Source organism: Trichosurus vulpecula, chromosome 5 (assembly GCF_011100635.1).
Source record: "Trichosurus vulpecula isolate mTriVul1 chromosome 5, mTriVul1.pri, whole genome shotgun sequence".
Taxonomy (NCBI): domain Eukaryota; kingdom Metazoa; phylum Chordata; class Mammalia; order Diprotodontia; family Phalangeridae; genus Trichosurus; species Trichosurus vulpecula.
Window position 1 is genome coordinate 220159171 of NC_050577.1, and position 21627 is coordinate 220180797.

The following is a 21627-nucleotide window of genomic DNA, read 5'->3' on the forward strand; positions in this document are numbered from 1 at the left end:
AAGAGAGGCGAATATCAGATGTGGATGGGTGGGGTGAGTCTGAAGGTATAAAGCCTACAAAGGTGAGGTTACTTTTCCAAGGTTACATGTTTTAAAGTTGGGATTTGAACACAGGTCCTCCGTCTTCAGAGCTAGTGCTCTTTCCACTGGGAATCAAGCAAACAACACCAGCAACATGGATTAAAGGATTAAGAGGAAAAAGGGATCCCTGCAGGCCACATATTGACACAAACCCACAAATTAACATTTATCTATGGTATAGTGTATTTTTAGGGGGCAGCTAGGTGGCACAATGTCCAGAGCACTGGGCCTAGAGTCAGAAAGACCCCAGTTCAAATCTGGCCTCAGAAACATACTAGCTGTGTGACCCTGGGCAAGTCACTTAATCCTGTTTGCCTCAGTTTCGTCATCTGTAAAATGAGCTACAGAAGGAAACAACAAACTACTCCAGTATCTTTGCCAAGAAAACCCCAAAACAAGTCATGAAGAGTCAGACACAACTGAAAACAACTGTAGTTTATTTACTTTTGCTAAACATATCTCAATTTCATTTTAATCTGGTTAGGACTCCCAACAGCGGCCTCTGTTACAGACCATCTAGACCAGGCGTTCTTAACCTGGCGGGGTTCATAGATAGATTCCATGGGGTTTGTGAACACAGATGAGGAAAAAAAAATTACATCTTCATCCTCATTAACCTCTATAAGAAATTAAGCATTTTCTTCAATTATTTAAAAACAGGAATCTGAGAAAGGATCCGTAAGCTTCACCTGCCACTGCCAGAGGGGCCTGTGACACAACAGAGGTTAGGAACCTCTGATCTAGGCCTCCCCCTTGATTTTACAGATGAGAAAGCTTAAGTCCAGAGAAAAGTGATTTGCTTATGGTCACTCCTCTCTCACACTGTGGGGAAGACAATGAGCTAAATCACAAATTCTTTGCAAGTGCAGGATGTTTCCTATTTCTTTTCTACTTCTTCTATTTTTTTTTCCTATTTCTCCCTCTTTCCTAGAGTGCCTAATGTGTCTTGCTAAACCTGTCAACTCCACGTAGAAGGTCTTTCCAAACATTGCTACCATGAAGGTTTCCAAAGTTGGCACCAAAAAATGAATTAAGTAGATATTTCAAGCATCATGTCAGTGCAAGAGACAACAGCATGCTTGTAAAAGATGTAAGCAATTTTTGGAAATTTTATTTTTCTCTCAAGAGAACAGAAATGAGATCGTGGGTGCTTATTTGGGTTTGCTGGTCTCAGGTAAACTTTGGGTGCTTTTTTTTTTTTGAAAGATCACAGATGTAGAATGGCCCTCTGAGGCTGTCTAGACCAACATCTCCATTTTACAGATGAGGAAACTGAGAACTGGAACAGCTAGCATGAGAACAGACTGGAAAACCAAGGACTGATCTCAGTGACATGTTAACTCGAGATGGGGATAAGAACAGGAGGAAGGACAAAAGTTGCCTAGGGAGCAGAGCTGAGATTGGAAGACAGACCTCTCAACTCCAAAGCCAGCACCTTTTTTTTTCTTTTAAAGGATCACATGACCTCAGCTTTAGAGCTAGAAGGGGACATAAAGATCTTCTAGTGCAACACTCTCTGAGGCTTGTCCAAGGACACAGAGGGGTACCAGTGACAGGCTTTAAACCCAAATCCTCTAATTCCATAGCAAACATTCTTTTCCAAGGTGCCTGGTTTCTATCCAGGTACCCTCTGGCAGCCACCTCGCCTTCAGTCAGCTGGGTGGCACAGTGGATAGAACCCTGGGGGTGAAGTCTGGAAGACTTGACTTCAAATCCTGCCTCAGACACTTCCTAGCTAGGGGCAAGTCACTTCACTTTTCTCAGACTCAGTTTCCCTATCTGTAAAATGACATGATTACACTATGCTATCTCCCTCCAGTTTAAAAAGTTAAATTCATATACAGCCTCAGTAAATCCTCTGACCACCCCATGGGGCAGTTAGGGGTTCACTCTCTCATTTGTCAGAAGAAACTGAAGCTCAGGGCCATGGGCCTGCTCAAAGTCACGGTCACACAGCGAGCACATTTAGGGTTACAGATTGAACTTGAACAAAGTTGGTTTATTTTTTAAATTCTCATTTTCCTAGCACTCTGAGGCCTGCAGTGTTTTCTCCCCACAGCACGGCCCTGGAAAAGAAGCAGCGTAAAGTGAGGAAGAACCTGGGCTGGAAAGGACTTCGGAGGCCACCTAGTCCAAGCCTCTTATTTGACAATTGGGGAAATCGAGGCCCAGAGGTGAGACATCACTGGCCCAAAGTCTCACACAGGATAAGGGATCTAGAGATGGAAGAGACCCTGGAGGCCATCTGGTCCAGCGTCTTCCTGGGTTGGCTTGTTGGTTGTTGTCCTTCGTTCTTGAAGAGGACCAAAAGGACATTGCTATGTTGGGGTCAAGGTACAGCGTCTGAGTGTGGCTGATCAGACCAACAACAGTCCATATGAATATCTTCCTAAAGATGAGGAAACTGAGTCCCACAAGTATGAAGTGACTTATACAACGTTACTCAGGTGATAAGTATCAGATGAGCAATTTGAACCCAGGTCTTCCAGATTCCAGAACCAGTCCTTTTTTCCCTATTCCTAATTTTGGCAGCGCTGCTCAGTTTACAAAATGTTTGCAATCCTGTGAGGTTACTACGGCCAGCATTCCCACCCCCCAAAGACCAGTGACAGCCACTGACCATTTCTAAGCTAGCCTGCCTGCTTCCCCACCTTCCCTTCTTGGCCCCTCTGCTACAACTGACCTCTCTGCCATCACTGGCCCCTCTGCCATCACCAACCTCTCTGCCATCACCGGCCTCTCTGCCATCACCGGCCTCCCTGCTACAACTGACCTCTCTGCCATCACTGACCTCTCTGCCATCACCAACCTCTCTGCCATCACCGGCCTCTCTCATCACTGGCCTCTCTGCATCACTTTCTAAAGGTGTTACTATGTTGACAAATCAGGGAATATCAGAACAGGAAGCAAGCCTGTCCCCATCCCCAGAGTGCTTTGCAGGTGGGTCATGTAAACCTCAGCACATCACTATGAGTTTGGATGTAACTTTCCAAGTCTAGAACTCAAGACTCTAACTCCAAATTAGACGGAGCACAGAGCCCTCCTTTCAACCATAAGGGAGAAAATTAGATAACTTTGCACTGAAGTAGCCATGTAACTCTGATTCCCAAATTCTAGGTGGTGGACAGAAAGGTTATGAATGAGTCGTTTAAAAACTTCAGTTTCATTTGATTTCTCATTTTCCGCTCCCTGCCATCAAGAAGGGAATGATTTGCCTAAAACTGTTCAAAAACAAAAAAAGAGAAAAATTGTATATTGAAATGTCTGCATCTGTTAACGATCATTAATTTTTTAATAAGAAAGACAAATCTAAAAAAGAAGAGAGAGAGAAAATGGTTTCACTTCTTTGATGTGAAGTTGCAAAGAGCGGCTCTGAAGTTAGAGGTGGTTTCGGGTTTTATCCTCAGTCATAATGAAAATAATCTGCAAACGATGTTATAAGAGAAGGAGGAGGGGGGGAGAGAGGAACCTGGAGGATTGTTAATTAACTTCACTGTTTCTACACAATAGCAAGGGGTATTAAAAACCTGACTGCTGAAGTGCAAACATCAGGGAGGGATGTAATGGGAGCATCACAGAATGACTTAATCGGAACAGTGGGTTGTTTAATTACTGGGAAAAAATGAACCTTTGGAAAGGATAAAATCAAGGCAGCTGTGGGGGATGGGGGGCAGGGGGGAGAATCCTGGGTACATAAGAAGGTGACAGACTCCTGGTTACTGCGCCAAGTAGTTAGGGCTGGACTCGATGGGATCATAATGAAAACAACAACCCTGGGACAGGCAGCCCAGAGAACCAGATAGAGAATCAGCCTCAGGCAGGAAGTTGTTGTTTGGTCATGTCCCCATGACCCCATTTGGGGTTTTCTTGGCAAAGATACTGGAGTGGTTTGTCATTTCCTTCTCCAGCTCATTTGACAGATGAGGAAACTGAGGCAAACAGGGTTAAGTGACTTGCACAGGGTCTCACAGCTAGTTAGTGTCTGAGGCCAGATCTGAACTCAGGGAGACGAGTCTTCTTGACTCCAGGCTTAGCACTCTATCCACTATGGCGCCCCCGAGCCGGAATCCTACATTCAGAGCCACAAGAGAAGTTCGAGGCTACCTAGCCCAGCCCTCTCATTTTACAGACAAGGAAGCTGTGACCCAGAGAGAAAGAGTGATGTGCTCCAAGTTACAAGGTTAATCAGTGGCAGGGCCACGCGCCCAATCTGGGTTGATGCCAAACCCTGCACTCTGTCCACCACACTTAATCCCTCTGCCTACTCCAAGGGGGGAAAAAGGCAAAAACATTAATCATTTATGGGTCACTACAGGCTTTGCATCAGGCCCCATAAGTAATTTTCAAGACTTTCTAACTATGTTAAGGCCTTCCTCATAATGAGTAAAATAAGGTCAGTGTGTTGGTTGAAAGATTGCTCCCCACCCGCTACCACAGATGAAGACACCAACTTACTTCCCCGCTTCAAGTGCTAAGAAGGAATTGATCTCCTAACTTTGATTACAACTAGAACTTGACTCGCTAATTAAATGGTTATTGGATATTTTTCTTATCTTGGTTGTGGACTGAAACGCATTTCCTTTTCCCCAGGTAGCAGCACTGGGCTCCTCAGTCCTGGCACCCCAAGGTGCCAAGAAGGTGCAATCTGTTCTGGAAAAAACCTTCCTACAGAGCTCAAAGTCAGGCATGGGTTGTCATCTAGTTGTTTTTCAGTCATAGCTGACTCTCCGTGACCCCATTGGGGGTTTTCTTGGCAAAGATACTGGAGTCATTTGCCATTTCCTTCTCTGGCTCATTTAACAGATGAGGAAACAGGCAAACAGGGTGACGTGACTTGCCCAGGGTCACATAGCTAGTAAATGTCTGAGGCTGGATTCGAACTCAGGAAGAGGAAATCTTCCAGAGTCCAGGCCCAGCGCTCTATGCACTGTGGCGCCACCTAGTGGTCCACTCATGGGCAAATGAGCCTAAATGAACAAAATGAAATTTATATGAAAATAAGGAAAAGGAAACAGAACCAATGCGCTTCGATGCATTTCTTTGCTCCTGTTCACAGTTAGTACCCTGGATGCTCTGTGGTGGTGAGATAGAGGGAGAGATCAGAAACTGTGAAAGAAATCAGAGCTCTGTGTTCTCAAACAGCCTTTTAAATTTTTCCCCGACTCATTTAACAAGTTTTACTGATGCCTTTTCTTTTCACATGAGTTATTTCCAGACACACCAGTTCCCTCGCCACAACCCCTCAAAATGAGCCTTCCTTGTAACAGCGACAGTCACCCAAGAGCAAGTGATGCCCTGACCACAGCTGAGAGGGCATGCAATGTTCTCCCCCTGTGGTCCCCCACCTCTCTACCAAAAGGAGGGAGGGTTTCCTCCTTTCTTCTCGTGTTAGGCCAGCTCAGGAGGACCTGGGTTCAAATGTGGCCTCAAGACGCTTACTAACTGTGTGACCCTGGGTAAATCACCTCACCTTCGTCTGCCTCAGTTTCCATGTCTGTAAAATGGAATAACAGCATGCACCTCCCAGAGTCACTGTGAGAATCAAATTAGACAGTATTTGTAAAGTGTTTCTCACAGAGCCTAGAACATAGTAGGTGCTTTAAAAATGCTTATTCTCTTCCTTTCATTTTCAGAAAGTATGCTGCCCTGAAAATACTTCCCTTGTTAAACATAACTTGGGGATGCTTGGAGAAGAACAGCAGATCTGGAGTCAGATGACCTGGGTTCAAATCCTACCTTTGCCCCTTACTACCTGGGTGAACGATGGCAAGTCACTTAACTTCTGGCCCTCAGATTTGTGCAAAATAAGATGACACCCATAGAGCACTGCATGAATCTTCGAATGCTACCTGCACGGGGTGTCCCAAAAGTCCTAGTGTGGCTTTGAGCCATTCAAGTTTGAAACTGCACTCGGACTTTTGGGGCAATCTGTATAAATGCCAGCTGTTATTTATTACTATTATTTTAACTACTATGATTTCTTGGGGTAATTACTCCAAGTGTGAGCTGGGGGGCACAGCGGGTACAGTGCTGGGCTTAGCATCAAAGACCTGGGTTCAAACCCTGCCTTGAAATATCATGTTTGCTGTATGACCCTGCTTAAGTCAAATGCAACCTCCCTGGGCTGTTTCCTCACATGTAAAATGAGCAGGTTGGACCTGACATCCTCTGAGGCTCCCTTCAGCTTTAAATCTATGAGCTGATTGCTTAGCCAGAAGAGAGGCTGATTCTCTGTCTTTGTTTCCGTCTAACTCCCTGTCTCCATGTCTGTCTCTCTGTCTCTCTCTTTCTCTGCTTCTCTGTCTCCACCTCTGTCTCTCTGCTTCGGTCTCTCCCCTCCTCCCTCTCTTTCTCCCCTTTTACTATCTCTGTCTGTCCTCACTCTGTCTCCATCCATGGTGTTGCTATGTTTTTCTGCCTCTCTCCCTCTCCCTCCCTTCCTCTCTCTCTCCAATCAATCTCTCTCTCTGCCTCTCTCTCTCCTTCCCTCCCCTCTCTCCCCCTTTTTCTTTCTCCTCTCTCTCTGTGTCTTTCTGTCTGTCTCTCTCTCCCTCTCTGTATGTCTCTCTCTGTGTGTCTGTCTGTCTCTCCGTCTGTCTCTCTGTTTCTGTGTGTCCCCATCTCTGTCCTCTGTCTGTCTCTGTCTCTCTGTGTGTCTGTCTTTCTCTCTGTGTCTCTATATGTCTGTCTGTCTCTGTCTCTCTCTCTGTGTGTCTCTGTCTTTCTCGGTCCCTCTGTGTGTCTCTGTCTCTCTCCAGTTATGATCCAGGACCAGATCACGTTTGTCAGCCCAGTGACCCATGGAAAAGCCAGGGGCAGGAGTCCTGAAGCTGTAGCCAGCAGCTCCTCTGGAGCCGTCCTAATCTTAGAGGTGTGAAGCCTCCGTGTTACTCTGTCACATGGGCTGCTCCCTCTCTCCCTCCCTGGCAATCCTGACCCTGGCTTCTTATTTTAACCATGCCCAGCCATCCCAGCTCTGCCGTTTCAGGTTGTTAATATGACTTCCTCTTGCTTTCCGTTAATTCTTTCCCCCCCCTTCCTTGAGATAATTTCTTTCTTGGGTACGCCTAGATGCAACATCAACCTCTACCAGCCCCTGACATTTGCACAGACAACCACAGGAGGTTTTGGAAACCAGAGCCTCCAGATCACAGATTCAGAGGTGCTCGAGGGGGTTGATGGGTGGCGCCCTCAGAGGCTGGTGCATCCAAACTCCTCCTTTAACAGGTCAAGAAACTGAGGCTGTGGAAAGCTAAGCCAACCCTGAGCCCTGTTGAGGACTATGAAGGAGAGAAAGGAAACAGGGACAGACAGTGTGAGGAATTTATCTTAGAGGAAATGCAATACTCAACAGTTTCTCTGGACCTTCTGCTAATCTCACACAGTCATGGAAAACCTGACCAAGTCATGAGACTTTGTGATAACTTCCAACATAGCTATCTACCATGAAAGGGATCCTGGTCCATGGCCGGTAAAATGTACTCGAAACAGAAAGTAATTTTCAAAGCTGGGGCTCGTGTAATAAATGAGAGGCCTGCTTCTTTTCTAGCTCACAAATCTCCATTTTCTCTACAGCCAAATTCCTCTTTGAAGGGAAAGATTCTTGTGGATTTCTGAAATGGTCATTATCTGTTAGCCTCCCTCCCCAGGGCCTATAAGGAAATTAGAAGAGTCTTCATGAATTTCTCCAACATCAAATAACTCATGAGTCGAGTGTTAACAAATCAAAAACACATGACCTTAATTGGCCGTGAAATAAACAATATTTTAAAATGAAAGGAAAAAAAATCTGCTCTGATGTAAAACATTAAAAAAAAAAACCCAGCTTCAAACCTCAAAAATACCCTTCCTAACCAACAAGTAACCCTCTCTCCCCTTCCCTTCCCCCCACCTTGATTCTTCTCCTTTTCACACCCTCCTTCTTCTGGTTTGATGTTGTTGATAAAGCCAAACTACTGCTGGATTCCCCCAACCTATTTTTACTTTCAAATCATTTCTCTTTGGGGAATTTTTAGGGGCTTGGAACTAAACCAGGCCAGAGTCAGGTAAATATATGTAAAGCTTCCTCCTTCGCCATTCATCTGAATGTTGAACAACATTCAACAAGAGTGAGCCCCACCAGGCATGAGATGCTCTTCAGGGAAACCTCGTGGGGGAAGGGAGTGAAGGCTGGCCTTGGAGTCAGGGCAAACCTTTGGGAAAGCTGGCCTTTAACACTTACATGCTGTGTGAGCAGGGGGGTCAAGTCACTGAAACTCTTTACAAAAAGGGTGAATGCTCACCACTGGACATAGCTCTAAGGGTTGCTGTGAGTCTCCACTGAGATCATACATTAGGTCACTGATTTGGGGACATTACCGGTGCCCAGCCCTCCAATGTTATCCTCCATCTAGTCTGTAAGTACCTTGTCTGGGCCGAATGATACCCAGGTTGTTTCCCCTTTTGGAACATAAGCTTCTTGAGGGCAGGGTCTGTTTTTGCTTTTCTTTGTGAGTCTGCACAGACCCTGGCAACATAGCTCATTGTCAAGTACCTGATTCTCTAGAAGAGACAGTAGCTTTGTTTTTCTAGGCTCCAAAGGGCAAAACTAGAAATCATGGGTGGAAATTGCAGCTCCAGAGAAAGAGAAAATTCTTAACAGTCAGTGTTATTCAAAAGTAGAATGGATTATATCACAAGGAAGCTGGTTTCCTACCATACCAGGGGTCTCCAAGGGCAGGCCAGACAAGCAGCTCAGATTCCCGTTCGATTGTACGAGCTCTGAGGTGCCCTCCAGCTCAGACACTCTATGTGTGCTGGACTTTGGGTGGGGAAGACCTGCATTCAAATCCTGCCTCGGTCTCAAGCTGCGTGACCCAGGAGAAGTCAAATAACCTCTCTGTGTCTCTGAACCATCACTCAAGAGGGTCAGACTCAATGGCCTCTAAGGCCCCCTCCAGCTTCTAAATCTATTATCCCAGGATTCTTTTACAGATGTCCCAGGAATCAAGCCCCACCATGAAAAATCACTCAATTATGCAGGATTTATAGATTCCATCTGGGGTTATGTTAGAATGAAATTGGTCCCAGGAGGGAGGCTGTAGACCAGGGCCACTTTAGGGGAAGACAATACCCAGCATCTTCTCTCCCCTGTGGGTCCACAGAGCATCCTCCTTCCAGGAAGGGCCAGTCCCACGTGGTAGCAGTGACCGATCACCCATAACAGCAGATATGGGGAATTTCATCCATAACAGACAGAAAGCACAACCAAAACACGGTCCAAGCCAACATGGTGCCTTCTCCAATTAACGGGCGCGTTCGTCCAAAACAACGTTGTCATGCTTGCTGTCCCAGGCAAAGCCACAAGAGGATCAGCCGCACAAATGAGCAATACCAAAACCTCAGTGTCATTTCTCAGTTCTTTCCCTTCGCCCCTCCCCCCTGCTCAAGAAGTTGGGAAGAGGCCCAGAGCCACTGTATGGATGTACATCTTGCAGCTGGAGGCACCCATGATTCCCTGCCCCCAAGATACAGTCATCCCTTCCTCCAATCTGTCTTCATGATAAAGGGGAGAGAATTCTTAAATGAACTTGGAACGAGTACCAGGCTTGGCTCCCTCCAAGATTCTGATCACCACCCTCCTCCCCCAACGGAACCAACCGCTCTCTCCCTGGTAAGGGCCACGGGGGTGGGGTGGGGGGAGTCCTCCTCCTCCTCCAAGTGAAATCCCCCAAACAGCCAGCCTAGCCGATGCCGCTCATTATTTACAGCATTACTCCAAAAATAGTGATGAAATCACGGTATATTAAGTGCACGACACCAAACATTTGTAACTAATCCAAGGAAATAAAGTACGCGTGTCGTGTGGCACAGGAAACTCTAGCTGAATTAATCTCGTGTTATCTTTCTAAAATAAGCCCCCCGTTCCGATTCAGCTGCGGCGCGTCTTCGCACATTGTCTCCCCGAGAAGGACGCTTTGAGAAATCCTGATTGCAATTACAAGGACTGGATGGGGAACTCTTTGCAGCTCCTCTGACAGCACGGAGAGCCATAAGCCAGCCTGATATTAAAATCTTTGGAAATTGATGATTGCCCCAGGCGTCATTAAGACGCTCCCTCCTCCCCGCCCTGCATCCAAGTAATTAAAATCTATTATTTGAACACGGCGTTAATATTTTATCAACTATTGTTTTTAATTAACGAAACGGATGAGTCCTCTCACGGCAGGAATTATATCCTTTCGCTTTGATATGGCTCTCCCCTCCCCCTTTCTAATCGGATACCCTTCCCCCCTCCCCTTTACTGGTAAACACTTAGGCATTTGGAAGGAAAGCGTGATAGCAGACATACCACAGTGTTGAATTCGGGCACTTGCCACAGGAGCCAGTCCTCATTAAGGGTGTAGAGGGCTTTGGAAGTTATGACATCCACGGGACCTTTGTTTATTTTCTGGTTTAGAGTTGTCACGAGCAAATAGAAGGGCTCTCCCACAGTCTCCTTGGGAAGGAATGGCACAAAAGATGCCACGGTTAGTTTTTGGTGGGATCCAGTGCATGGGAAAGGGGCAAGGTTTTTGTTAACGGCAGCCTAAAGGGGGAAATGAACCAGTGATCCCCAAGGACATACAGGAGCATCCCTACCCCCCAAGCCTGGTGGAGGGAAGACATTTGGTTTCATTCAGTTCAAGCACCTTAATCGTGAGATCACGGGATCTTAGATTTAGAACTGAGACTCCCACAAGGCAACAAGTCGAAGCCTCTCATTTTACAGAGGCGAAAACTGAGGACCCAAATAAGCGCCTGAGGTGGTGGTGGTTGTGGGTGGTGGTCCTTTGTTCTCAAAGTGTTGAAGGAAGGATTTGAACCCAGATCTACTGATGCTAATACTGAGCTTTTTTCCAGCTATCTATCTACTGGCACACCACCATATACACATATTTGTGCATATAATATATTCTCTGTGTCCATATGTGCGCATCATTGTGTCTTAATGTGCATGTACATACATATGCACACATCTACACACTTATATATGTATTATGCCGTGTACATATGCTGTGGATAGAGGTAGTCATGCCAGTGAAAATCACGTATATACATGTATACAACACAGCATGTTTATAATCCATATTTATATATACACACGTATACACGTAGTATACAAACGTATACACACGTAGTATGTTTTCTGTGTATACACAAATATTTACATTGTATCTACACATAAACAATAACCTATTTATTATGCATATACAATGTAAAATATTTATACTTCATACATATACATAAACATGGCAATATACATGGCATATTTCTACCCCTCTATTTCTGTGCACAATATTCATATAGTATATTTCATGTGTATATACAGTTATATTTGTATTGTAGATAACACACTTATATTACACGTGTATATACTTATACTGTATACACACATACACAAAACATTTATGGATGCATATACATGTAAAAATATTTATATTTACACATACATGAACATGTATGCCATGACTTATTTCTACATCTGGTTTTTTATGTAAAAAATTTCCATATTAGTCATTTTGTACAAGAAGACTTAAATAAAAAGAAAAAATGAAAGAAAGTGAAAAATAGCATGCTTCAGTCTGTATTCAATCAATGTCGGTTCTTTCTCTGGAGGCAGATAGTAAGTAGGATTTAGTCCTTCAGGATTGTCTTAGATCACTGTATTGCTGAGAATAGCTAAGTCATTCACAGTTCTTCCTCGAACAATATTGCTGTTACTCTGTACAACATTCTCCAGGTTCTGTTCACTTCACTCTGCATCAGTTCATGTAAGTCTTTGCAGGTTTTTCTGAAATCATCCTGCTTCTCATTTCTTATAGCACAACAATATTCTATTACAATCATATACCACGGCTTATTCAGCCACCCACCAATTGATGGGAATCCCTTCGATTTCCAATTCTTTTCTGCCACAAAAAGAGCTGCTATGAATATTTTTGTACAAATAGGTCCTTTTCCCCTTTTTTTGGATGTCTTTGGGATATAGACCTAGCAGAGGTATTGCTGGATCAAAGGGTACTACATCTCTATTTGTGTGTGCACACGTCTTCTTATTTCTGAGCACAATGTACATATGGCATCTTTTATGTGTATATGCACACATGTATTTCCTACATAAATAGTAGGGAGGTGTATACAATCAAGAAAGAAGACAGCCTGGTCCTTTGACAGGAGTGAGGAATAACTGAGAGGCTACTAGAATGTTCCATTGATGGAATACTCAATCCTCAAAACGTCTCAAGAAAGCAAGGCAGGTACCAGCACAGCAGGCAGGTGCCCCTTCTCCTCTCCACCCCAATGCACATTTTTGTGAGGATGTGGACAAGAGGATGCACAGGCATAGATGAGTTTCCATGTACATCACTAGAAGGAGGATAGACCCACATTGATAAGATCACAGATCCCCTTGAGAACTCTGAGTATATATTAGAGCTATGCGGATGAAGATTCATAGCCTAGTGGATAGAAAGCTATCCTTGGCCTTATAGCAAGACTTGGCATCAAATCTCTTCCCATGACACCATACTACCCCCCTAGTAATGACATCTGGATGCACCCCTGCACCTAAAGTTTATCAGACAGTTAGTGTCTAACAGTAATAAATGGGTCTTGGTTTTTCTTCTCAGCTAAATTCACAGAGAACCAAGGGACTCGAGAGGTCAATGAGGCTAAGATACACATCAACAAGAATCCTCTCCACGTCATCGGATTCTAGATTCCAAGCTAGAAGAGACTTGAGAGGCCACTAGTCCAACCCTCTCATTTTACAGATTTGGAAACTGAGGCCCATAGAGGTTAAGTGATTTGATGGAAGACACACAGCAAGTAAGTGTCAGAGCTGGCAATCAAATAAAGCTCATCTGAATCCAAAGGTAATATTCATCCAAATGTACCACCCAACAGATTTGTCTTTTCTTGAAGACCTTATGCGAGAGGAACACCCTCCCTCCCCTGGCAACACATTTTGCTATGGGATAGTCCAAATTGTAAGGAAATTACTCCTCTGTGTACTTCCATTATTGCTCCTAGTCCTCCCCTCTCGGGCCAGCCAGAATAAGTTGAATTTTTCCATGGGTTAGCCCTTCAAATACTTGAAGACAACTATAGAATAGTGTCCTTCCCAAGTCTTCTCTCTTCCAACGTAAAAACTCCAAAAACGACCAATGACATGAATAGGAGGCTACATCAGCATCCAAAGAGTTGCCTTCTTTTGGACATTCTCCAATTTAATCAATGTCCTTCTGAAAAATGTTACCCAGAGCTAAATATAATACTGTAGATGTAACCTGACTCAGGAAGAGCACAAAGGGATGTGACCTCCTTCCTGTGTCCTGTGCAGCCTCTGATCACATTAGCTTTCTTAGGTGCTAGATTACATCGGTGATTAGGTTTGCGCTTGTGGTCTACTAATAAACTCAGATCTTCAAACAAGCTGCTAACTACCTACAAATAGTAGGCTTATTTAACTGTCCATACTAGGAGTTCTTCTTCCAACAAAATCCCATTCTGATGGCTTATCATGATGTAAAGGTGATCCAAAGCCAGGGGACAACAAGCTCCTGACAAACTGGAAAGGCTTCAAAAAATGGGCTGGCAGTAGTCTACCATTGAGGACTAAACCTAACTAATTTGGGGAAATACCCACTTCCATCACAAATCATGGATCTTTGAAGGCTTAAGGACTAACCGGACCTCAAGATAGTGGTGTTTAAAAAAAAAAACACCCAAACACTAAATAACGTAACATTTAACCTTGGGAATAAGAATAAACCAAAACTAATTTACCAATTTGCCAGGCTCAGTAACCATAATCTCTTTTCTTGCATGATTAAAGAAAGCAGCCTTCAATTAAATAAAGCATTTCTAACCTCATCTCCCACTAGTCCCCAGCATAGTTCTTGTGTCTTCCAAGATGGCTCCCTCGTTAGTCCCCAAACATGGAATACTTATTCCTGTCTCTATACCTTTGTCCATGATATACCCCTCTGTCTTCTCCATCAAGGAAAATCCAATGGTCTAGCCAGAGAGTCAAAGAATGGTATCTCTTTCTGCTTCTTTTAGGGGTTCCAGTTTCAGTTGGAGAATTTCTTGGGGAACATGAGAGGGTGAATGGCTTGCTTAAGAAGTAATTTTGATGACTTATTATTATTGAGAATAGTGAAAATTCCTAAAAGTTTATTTTTGTGTGCCCGGTAGAGTTTAAGTTCCTTGAGGGCAGGGAATATTCTGGTTTTGTCTTTGAATCTTGGGTGGGGGGAAGGAAGGGGGAAAAAATAAGCATTTGTGTAGTACCTACTGTGTGCCAGGCACTGTGTTAAGTACTTTTACAAAAATCATCTTACTTGATCCTCACAAAACCCCTACAAGGGAGGTACTATTATCATTCTTCTTTTATAGTTGAGGAAACTGAGAAAAACAGGTTAAATGACTTGGCACATAGCACGTGTTTAATAAGTGCTCTTTGAATTGAACTGAACAAGTTTCTAGGGCAATGGGTCTCAATGTTTTTGGTCTCAGGATTCTTTTATACATATATTACATTAACATATGTTTTATATATATATATGTATATGTGTATATATATATATACACACACACCCATATACATGTATACATATATTATTGAGGGACACCCCCCCCCGCCAGAAAAAGCTTTTGTTTATGTGGGTTATATCTACTGATGTTTTTACCATATTAGAAGTTAAAATCTCTTGATATTACAAACATAGCTTTGACCTTGCAGACCCTCTGAAAGGGAGTTAAGGACCTGGAGGGCAGGGGCGGGTCTTTGAGAACAGCGGCTCTAGGGCAACTCTCTAAGGCTGCAAATTGAAAAGGATGGGCCCATCTGTATCCATAGAGAACGTTTTCTCAGTGGGAGTTCCTAATGTCAATGAAACCATACGTCTAATCCAAATAAATTAAACTGAATTACAAGTACCCCAGAGGGCCATGGATGGATGGTGGGCATAAGTGGGATGAAATATATTACCAAATTTGACCATATACCCCAAGTGGTACAAAAGTTATTATTGATCAGAAAAGAAGAAGGCCGGTCATGTAGTGAGGGTGAGAGATAACAGCTGGAGGTTGGATAACCCAAGGTTTGCACCGGGACCCATGAAATACTAAACAATCTCCAATAAGAACTCAAGTATATCAAGTAAATAAAGAAGGGTTAATGGAAGGACAAGGAAAGAAAGTAGGAAAAGTTTTGAATGTCCTTCTCGATGAGATGATCATTATAGTACAGTGATGAAGATAACGGGACTCCAACTAGGTTTTGAAGTATCAGATAAATAGGGGGGAAAGGCTGATTTAATTAGCCTTCCTACCCAGGTATTGCTTGGGGGCAAGATGGATGGGTAGGAAAACATCATATGTCTTCTTTCAAGACAGCATTAAACATTAAAGTAAGCACAGCTGCGGATGCTACCCTCTATTTAGACTCACATCTCAGTCTTGTACTTAAATACTATTGTTGAAAATTAGTGGCATAGCAATACATCCTGCTCAAGGTTCAATTAAGTTCTAGGACTGGCTATAAATACACAGTTTTTCTTCTTGAAATGGGTGTAGAATGAAATTAAAGAAGACGAACAACTTTACTGTAAAACAAACATCACTCTCGATGTCTTTATTTTATTTTATTTATTTTTACCAAAGACAAAATGCAGGGAAAGTATGGCTGAATTATGTGGACTGTTGGAAGGGACAAATGATTTGAGAAATAAAGCTTCATTCTATCTATATGCCCATACAGTAACTCAAACTAGGCAAATGAGGATCCTTAGGGGACCTGCTTTAATGACTAGTTAGATATTATTTGTAATTAGCATATCGATTGTTTTTATGTAAATGGATCCCTCTCAAATGCCTCCAGCTATTTTTAAGTTCATTCTCTTTAATATTTTAGACACTCCCCCCTCCTAGGCTGTACTTTTTAGGATGACTAGGAAACTGAAGGGACTTAATTAATTTTAATTGATGGAGGCAAAGTACATCTAAAAATGTCTTAATGTCTTTCTTCATAAAGAAACTACGTCTGGGGAAATGAATAATATTCACAAGATATTCGTTCTATGAGCTGCTTTTTTTTCCCCAGGCATCTCTCTGCTCAGGATGAGGGCCAAGACAGAAAAGCTGTTGTTTTGACACTATGGAGTACTCAGGGTCTGTACTGCAAAAAGAGTCAATGTCTGCTAAAAATAAGCGCCGGTTGTCCTACCTCTGACACTGCAGAAAGATGATGCACTTACCCGGAGAAAGCCAGAGAGGCAAACAGACATCCAATTTGTGAGGAGCTTTTCAACAACAGACTCAGTCCGTCGGAGCATCAACTTGGGCTGCATGTTACTCGACTGTTCCATGAGGTCCCGGGTCAGGACCTCAAGGATACTGGTCAGGTAGACGAGCTTGGTCTGGAGGGCGATGGTCAGGAATGAAGCAAACAAACACCTGGATGAGAAAGAGAGGATGAGTAGCCAGCTGATGGGAGCGGATTGGGAAGTGGGCATGCCTAGGGGATGGATGCAACTTTGGTTCTGGATCTCTCACAAAAGCTTTGGGGGAAAACTCTGACCACCTTGCATGGCATGGCCTGAGCAGAGGGGAGGGTCAACTCTTCACATAAGAGCCTGGGACACCTCTCACTTTGTGGTCATAGATTGCCCTACTGATTGCTGCTTAACCTAATGTTGCCAGCACCCTGAGGTAGACGACTGGAAATAGGTTTTTTTCTTCTTTGCCCTCCCACCTCTGACTTTATCTAATTCTGAGTTTCTTTCAAAGCACAGGTCAGGAAGCACCTTCCCTCTACTCAAGGCCCTTCCTGATTCCACCCGCCCATAATTCCTTTGTGTTAATTCTGAATATATTTAGTATACAGAGGAAGTATAGTAGATAGAGGGCCCACTTTGAAGGAGAGGAAGATCTGCATTCAAGTTCCACTTTCGACACACAAAGACCATGTGACCTCCAGATAAATCATTTAATTTCTTAAGACTAAGTAAAAGAGAAGATGATGAGCAGCATTGGTAGAGGGAGTTTCCTAGATAAACTCACAGGTCCTGTCCCTATATTGAGGTCTTTGTATGCCTACTGACTAATACAGTATGTGGTACACAGTAGGTGCTCAATAAAGGTTTTGAACTGAATTGAGTAAACCAATGAATTCCTTTCTCCTCCAGGGCTCTACCATGATGGGGAGGTGACCCTGTTGGTTGTTCGTTGTTCAGTCATTTCAGTTGTGTCTGACTCTCTGTGACCCCATTTGGGGTTTTCTTGGCAAAGATCCTGGAGTGGTTCGCCATTTCCTTCTCCAGCTCATTTTACAGATGAGGAAACTGAGGCCAAGAGGGGTAAGTGACTTGCCCAGGGTCACACAGATAGTAAGTGTCTGAGGCTAGATTTGAATTCAGGAAGATGAGTCTTCCTGCCTCCAGGCCCAGCGCTCTATGCACTAATGCGCCACCCCAGGTTCTGTGTTAGTCGGCCACAAGTTCTGATAGATTATACAAAGTTTATACAAAGACATCAGGATTGGCCTGGCCCTGGACCAAATAAAGGCTTATCTGTGATACTGGATGCAGAGTGATATTTTTTTCTGGCCATGACCAAGGGGATAAGATCCTGGACTTGGAGTAAGGAAGACCTGAGTTTGAATCCTGCCTCAGATACATACTAGCTGCATGATATCCCCCTGGGCAAGTTGACCTCTCTCAGCCTCAGTTTCTTTATTTGTAAAAGGGGGACAATAACAATACCGGCTGCCCAGGCTTGAGGATCAAATGAGATTATATATATAAATGCTGTACAAACTTTAAAGCGCTCTGTAAAGGTTAGCTACTGTTATTACTTACTAAGTTTTAAAAGGATGGCAATAGACACCAGTGGAGAGAATACTTAAAACTGGTGAACTTCAGAAGAAGCTAGGCGGTGCCACAGAGCGCTGTGCCTGAAGTCAGAAAAACCTGAGTTCAAATCTAACCTCAGCTACTTCCTGGCCAAATCACTTAACTGCTATCTGCCTCAGTTTCCTCAACTGTAAAAGGGAGATAACAGCAGCATCTACCTTGTAGGGTTGTTGGAGAGATAATATTAGTAAAGTGCTTACAGCAGTGCCTTGCATCCAACAGGTGGTTTATAAATGCTTATTGTGTCCTACCTTCCCTCCACCATCCAATAAGCATTTATTAAGCACCTACCATGATAGGTGCCAAGGATACAAAGGCAAAACAAAGAATGGTCCCCTACCCTCAAGGAGTTCACACTGCACTGGGAAACACACAAAGTACTCAAGTGATACTTTTTCAAAAATAATTTTGAAAATCTTTTTTTGAGAGTCTGAACCTGACACAAATATGAGAATTTCCATATTTAAAGAATCGAAAAAGACAGCTGTGAAACCATGAATCTTGATCATATACACCTTTTAGAGATATACATATACGTATACATATATGTATATAAAATCAATTCAGCACATTAGTCCTAATGCTGGTCTACTTGTCCGAACCACCTTCTGTTCTCTTCTGGGCGTTTTTAAATGCTTCACTGACATGTTTATCACTCTTTTTCTTTCTTTTTTTCCTTTTGCATCACTATTGCTACACCTGCTCTCATGCCCAATTCTCCCCAATGAATTTTTTTTTAAGAAAATCTTCTCTTGTAACTATAAGCATAACCGACTAAACGAATCCATATAATGACCATCTACTATGTGATCGTTGGAGGAGGGAGATATGATGAAGAATTCAGTGGCTTAGAAAAGCTTCCTGTAGAGGCTGAGCTCTGAAAGAAGAGGCAGGGGTGAGGACAGAAGGCATTTCAGGCATAAGGAAGTGCTGATGCAAAGACATGTGGGTGGAACATGGGTGTGCCGAGTTCAGGGCAAGGGGGCCAGTTTGGCTCAAAATCAAATTCTATAAGCAGAGAATAATGTGTAATAAATCACTCAAGCTTGACCCAACACCCGGTAAAACTAACAGTCTTTAAATATGAAATAGTGATAGGTTTGTGTAAAACGACATTCTGTCTATGAAATCATGGATCTTCGAAGCACTGACATCTATTAAAATGATGATGACAAGTTCAAGACTATGGATGACTTGAGTTAAAAAAAAAAAGAGGAAGGCTGATCGTGGACTGAAACAGAAGTTATACAGACACAGGCCAAGTGTGACACTGCTACTTTTAAGACAGTCAGTTAACCAAAAGGAAATCTCCCGGGCACTGGGAGAGGGGGGAATTTCTCTGAAGGTTTTGTGAGGAGACATAGACAAGAGTCATATAGAGATGAGGAGAAAAAAAAAAGATCCCCACTCTCATGTCATCACACATCCATCTATTTATAAGTCATGAAAGTCTTAAAAAAATCAGAAAATATTACTTCTGCTTTCTGAAGAAAGACTGGGGTTGTGATGGTGTGCTTGAAAAGGTGCAGGAGGTTGTATAAGTGGTGTGCTGCTGCTGCTGCTGCTGCTGACCGGCATTTACATAACGCTCTAAGGATTGAACACCGATTTACAAATGCTAACTTATTTGAATTTCACAACAATGCTGGGGAGGGGTGTAGGTGCTATTATCAAGCCCATTACATAGTTGAGAAAACTGAGGCAAACAGAGGTTAAGTGACTTGGCACACAGCCATCTGGGGCTGAATTTGAACTCAGGACCTCCTGATTCCAGGTCCGGTACTCCAGCCACTAAGTTGCTTAGCTGTCTAGATGGAGTTAGAACTCATGATGCTTTGTGTCCTATAATTAATTTCATTGGGTTTGGGGATTCCTCTACCAGTACAGGTTGGCACCTTCTCTGCATCTTTGACAGCTGCCTGGGGGCATGAGGGCATCAGTGACTTGCCCAGGGTGACAAGGCCAGTCTGTGTCCAAGGCAGGACCTGAATCCAGGTCATTCTGACACTAAGGCCCACTCTCCACCTCCCACTAGCTTACAGCTGCCTCATTTGCTATGTGATACAGTCTGTCAATGCGAACCTTTCACTGATTTCTGACTTGGATGCCTCACAGTGATATACCACAATTGGATTCTCAAAGACCAGGACAGTGGAGCTCAGTGATTAAGTACCTACTATGCACCAGGCACTCTGCTTAGGCAATGGTGACAAAGAAAAATGAAACCCTCCTTTTCCTCAAGATGCTCACATTCTGAAAGGGGAGACGTGTTCATATGTGCAACACCAGATAAGGCAAATTCAACACACAAACAGGGTCCCCTTGGTGTAGAGGCAAGGGGGAAACGTTAGCAACCAGAGGTGGCGGTGAAAGCCTCCTGTGGATAGTAGCGAGTGAGCTGAGCACTGAAGGAAACCAGAGATTCCCAGGGGCACAGCTGGGGAGGGAGGGTGGCCAAGACTTGGGGACCGGCTGGTATAAGGGCTTGGGGATGGAGTGCCATGTGTGAGGCTACGTTGGCTGGTCCATAGACTGAATGGATGGGAATAAGCCAGATTTGATGAAGTTGGAAAGGTACCCAGAAGCAGACTGTTGTCCAAGGACCACCCCAGCGACATTTGGAAAGACTCATCACTGGAGGATTCACCCAATGGATGAACTGTTTTGGCCACTGTAATTCTCAATAACATTAAAGGAGAGGGTTGGTTTTTGTTTTAGGTTTTATTTTTGTTTTGTTTTGTTTTTATAAATTTTTATTAGTTAATTTATTTATTTTTAGTTTTCAATATTCACTTCCATAAGTTTTAAATTTTCTCCCCCTCCCTCCTTACTCCCTCCCCAAGACAGCCTGCAATCTGATATAGGCTCTACATATACATTCCTATTAAACATATTTTCACATTAGTCATGTTTTATAGAAGAATTATAATGAATAGGAGAAACCATGAGAAAGAAGGTTTTGGTTTTAACCATTTTTGTGTCTGCACTCCTTTGGCATTCTGGCGAAACCTATGGCCCCCTTCTCAGAATGTTTTTAAATGCATAAAATAAAGTAAAAACAAAAGTTAGTGAGAGAAAATATGTAATTTCTTTTTTCCTATCCAAGTTCATGAACCCTTTGAAATTTATGCCTGGGGAATCTGCAGATTCTAAATTAAGAATCCCTGCTCTAAGGCATGGAAGGCGCTACATCTCCATTGGTGGAGGGAGTATCCCTGCTGATGAAATTATAGTTCTTTTGAGAGTTATCACTGTATATTGGGGTGGAAGGAAGCACTGGATTCAAATCTCAGCTCAGCCACTAGTGAGTTTGGATAAGTTCCTTAATCTTTCGGGGTCTCAGTTTCCCCATTTGTAACATGAAGGAGGTGAACCAGATGACCACAAGGGTCCCTTTAAGTTCTAAATCTATGACCCTGTGAAGTATGGATGACATGCCAAGGTGCGTTGGCTCCTACATACCTGTCTTTCACGGAAAAACTCTTCTGCTTTTCAAGAGTATGAATAACGGTAACAAGAAAACTTCTGTTGCAGATTAATGCATCTAAAGCAGCAAGGCTTTCATTCTTGTCTCCCGGGTCTCGACTCTGGAACACACAAATTTATT

General features: G+C 43.4%; 1 protein-coding gene across 1 annotated transcript in view; it reads right to left on the reverse strand.

Moving 5' to 3' along the window:
• PLXNC1 (plexin C1) overlaps positions 1-21627 on the reverse strand; it is a 232113-nt gene that overhangs the window by 57693 nt on the left and 152793 nt on the right. The window contains exons 19-21 of the mRNA XM_036760062.1: positions 21483-21607; positions 16365-16563; positions 10412-10558 (exon numbers count right to left, since the gene is read on the reverse strand). Of these exons, the coding sequence (XP_036615957.1) occupies positions 10412-10558; positions 16365-16563; positions 21483-21607 (471 nt within the window). The remainder of the gene's footprint in view (positions 1-10411; positions 10559-16364; positions 16564-21482; positions 21608-21627) is intronic.